This window comes from Engraulis encrasicolus, chromosome 24 (assembly GCF_034702125.1).
Source record: "Engraulis encrasicolus isolate BLACKSEA-1 chromosome 24, IST_EnEncr_1.0, whole genome shotgun sequence".
NCBI lineage: Eukaryota > Metazoa > Chordata > Actinopteri > Clupeiformes > Engraulidae > Engraulis > Engraulis encrasicolus.
Window position 1 is genome coordinate 11156257 of NC_085880.1, and position 2500 is coordinate 11158756.

Here is a 2500-nt window from a genome sequence, read left to right on the forward strand (position 1 = left end):
TATCGCGTGTTTGAATGACAATAAAGTTTACCAGTGACTTTTGCGTGTCTTAATAAATTGAACTGACTTGGCGGAGCATGAAGTCTCGCTGTGGATGGTGACTGACAGTGGTGACAGTTTTGTATCACAATCAGCATTATGAATCAGTGCTTGATTGAAATGTGACCACTCTAATGTCCTTTTAAAGTTCACTTCTATTTTATTTAAAGATTTTTTTAAAATTCTAACTCATTTCTAATTCTAATTGTACACTTTCTGTTGTAGCATCTAGTAGAGATGAAAAATACCTTCTACACCTTAGCCCGACAGATACATTGAATTATTCACAGACACAATAAGAAACACTCCTGTCCCTGCTTAGTCTGAAATTTACCACGTTTGTATTTTAGAAATTAATATTTAAAATTTACGACATTTTAATTTTATCATTAAATATGAATTTGCTGCCAATCTGCATCTGTAACCACATATCTCATCGTCTTTGCGGATTCAGATGCGTGGAAAATGCGTCAGTTACCAGATCAGTGAAGACTTTGGATATGCCCTCCAGTTCACTAGCGGCACATGGCAGACCAGTGAAGACTTTGGATATGCCCTCCAGGGCACCCTTCACTTTCTTCCTCATGAAACCGCACACTTCTTTACACTCCTCAAAGCTTGATAACTTCAGCATACAGGAATCTTACATGTAGATGTTTTTTTGTTGTTTATTTTGTGGGAGGGTTGAAAATTCAAATGTATGCGCAGTATGTTAATTCTCTTGTGGGACATCATGACATTGAGAACGTGTCTTGGAGTGGATTCTTTTTCTCTTTTCTTTTCTTTTTTTGACAACTTTTCTCCACCTCTAACACCCCCCTCCTACCTGTCTGTATTTCTTTTCTTTTTTTCTCACATATGTCCATCTTCATCTTGTTCTCTTACTCCACCTCTTCTCTTCTCACTGCCTCCTCTCTCTCTTCTTTTAATCTCCGTCTCGTGCCACCTCTCCTGTTTCTGTCGGTGCCGTGCCACTCTTTACCTCGCATGCCATTTCCCCTTGTTTGCTCTCTTTTGCGTCCTCTGCTTTCCTTCCCTTTCCTCTGGCATTCTTCTGCCTTGCTTTTTCCCTCTGTAACTCTGTTTTTCCTTGTTTCTCTCCTTCTCTCTCTCTCTCTCTCTCTCTCTCTCTCTCTCTCTCTCTCTCTCTCTCTCTCTCTCTCTCTCTCTCTCTCTCTCTCTCTCTCTCTCTCTCTCTCTCTCTCCCACTGTCCCTTGCTATTTCCCTACCATCCCTTCTTCTATCTGTCCTTTTCCTTCACCCATTCGCCACCCTCATCCCTCCCCATCTCTCGCTCCCTTTCCCTCAACCTTCTCCTCCTATCCCTCTGTCCTCCTTTTTTTGCTTTTTCCTTTCTGTCCCTTTCTCACACCATTCCCTCTCTCTTCCTTCTCTCTCTCTCCCTCTCTCTCTCCACCCATCCTTCTCTCCTCCTCATCTCTGTCCCCCCACCCCACCCCTCCATCTCATATCTGTCTTCTCTCTCCTCCCATCCCTCACCCAACTCCACCACCTCCTCCTCCTTCTCATCCTCCTCCCCAATAGGAGGTGTCCAGGCTGGGCGTGGAGCTGGGCGGTTGCCGGGAGCGTCTGGAGGAGGCCCAGAGGGCGGGGGGGCGCGCGCAGGCGGAGGCTGTGGGTCTGGAGGAGCGGCTGGGCCGGGCCGAGCACCAACTGCACCGCACCAGGTAACCCGTAATCCTATTACATGCCACAACACACACCCACAACGCCATCCGCCCACTGCTGAGACATGCCCAGCAACACAACACAACACACATGACCACAAACGTATACACACACGCACACACACACACGAGCTCACGTATACACATACACACACACGAGCTCACATACACACATACACACACACACACACACACACACACACACACACAAGTACATGTACACAAACACATACGGATGCATTACACACACACACACACACACACACACACACACACACACACACACACACACACACACACACACACACACACACACACACACACACACACACCTCGCCACTCTGCCACACCATACCTCACCACACCCAGCACCTCCCTCCTCCTCCTCTCCTCCTCTCTTCTCTTCTCCTCCTCTCCTATTCCTTCTCCTACTTCTCTACTCCTCTCCTCTCCTCTCCTACTCCTACTTCTCTACTCCTCTCCTCTCCTCTCTTCTCCTCTCTCCACTGGCTCCTCAGCATGGGAGTGTGTGGTGAGTATGGGGAAGTAAGGGAGTGTGTGTGTGTGTGTGTGTGTGTGTGTGTGTGTGTGTGTGTGTGTGTGTGTGTGTGTGTGTGTGTGTGTGTGTGTGTGTTGGTGGGGGGGTGGGGGGTGGGAGTGGTTTAATAACGCCAGGCATCCACCGGCTGCTGCCTCAGTCAGATGGCACCAACCCACTATTCCATCCCAAACACAAACACACTCAACTACACACACACACACACACACACAC

At 47.7% G+C, this 2500-nt stretch overlaps 1 protein-coding gene across 1 annotated transcript in view; it reads left to right on the plus strand.

Annotated features, from left to right (window-relative positions):
* The window catches only part of sdccag8 (SHH signaling and ciliogenesis regulator sdccag8), a 108293-nt gene that overhangs the window by 20809 nt on the left and 84984 nt on the right, over positions 1 to 2500 (plus strand). The window contains exon 13 of the mRNA XM_063191202.1: positions 1586 to 1728. Coding sequence (XP_063047272.1) covers positions 1586 to 1728 — 143 coding nt within the window. The remainder of the gene's footprint in view (positions 1 to 1585; positions 1729 to 2500) is intronic.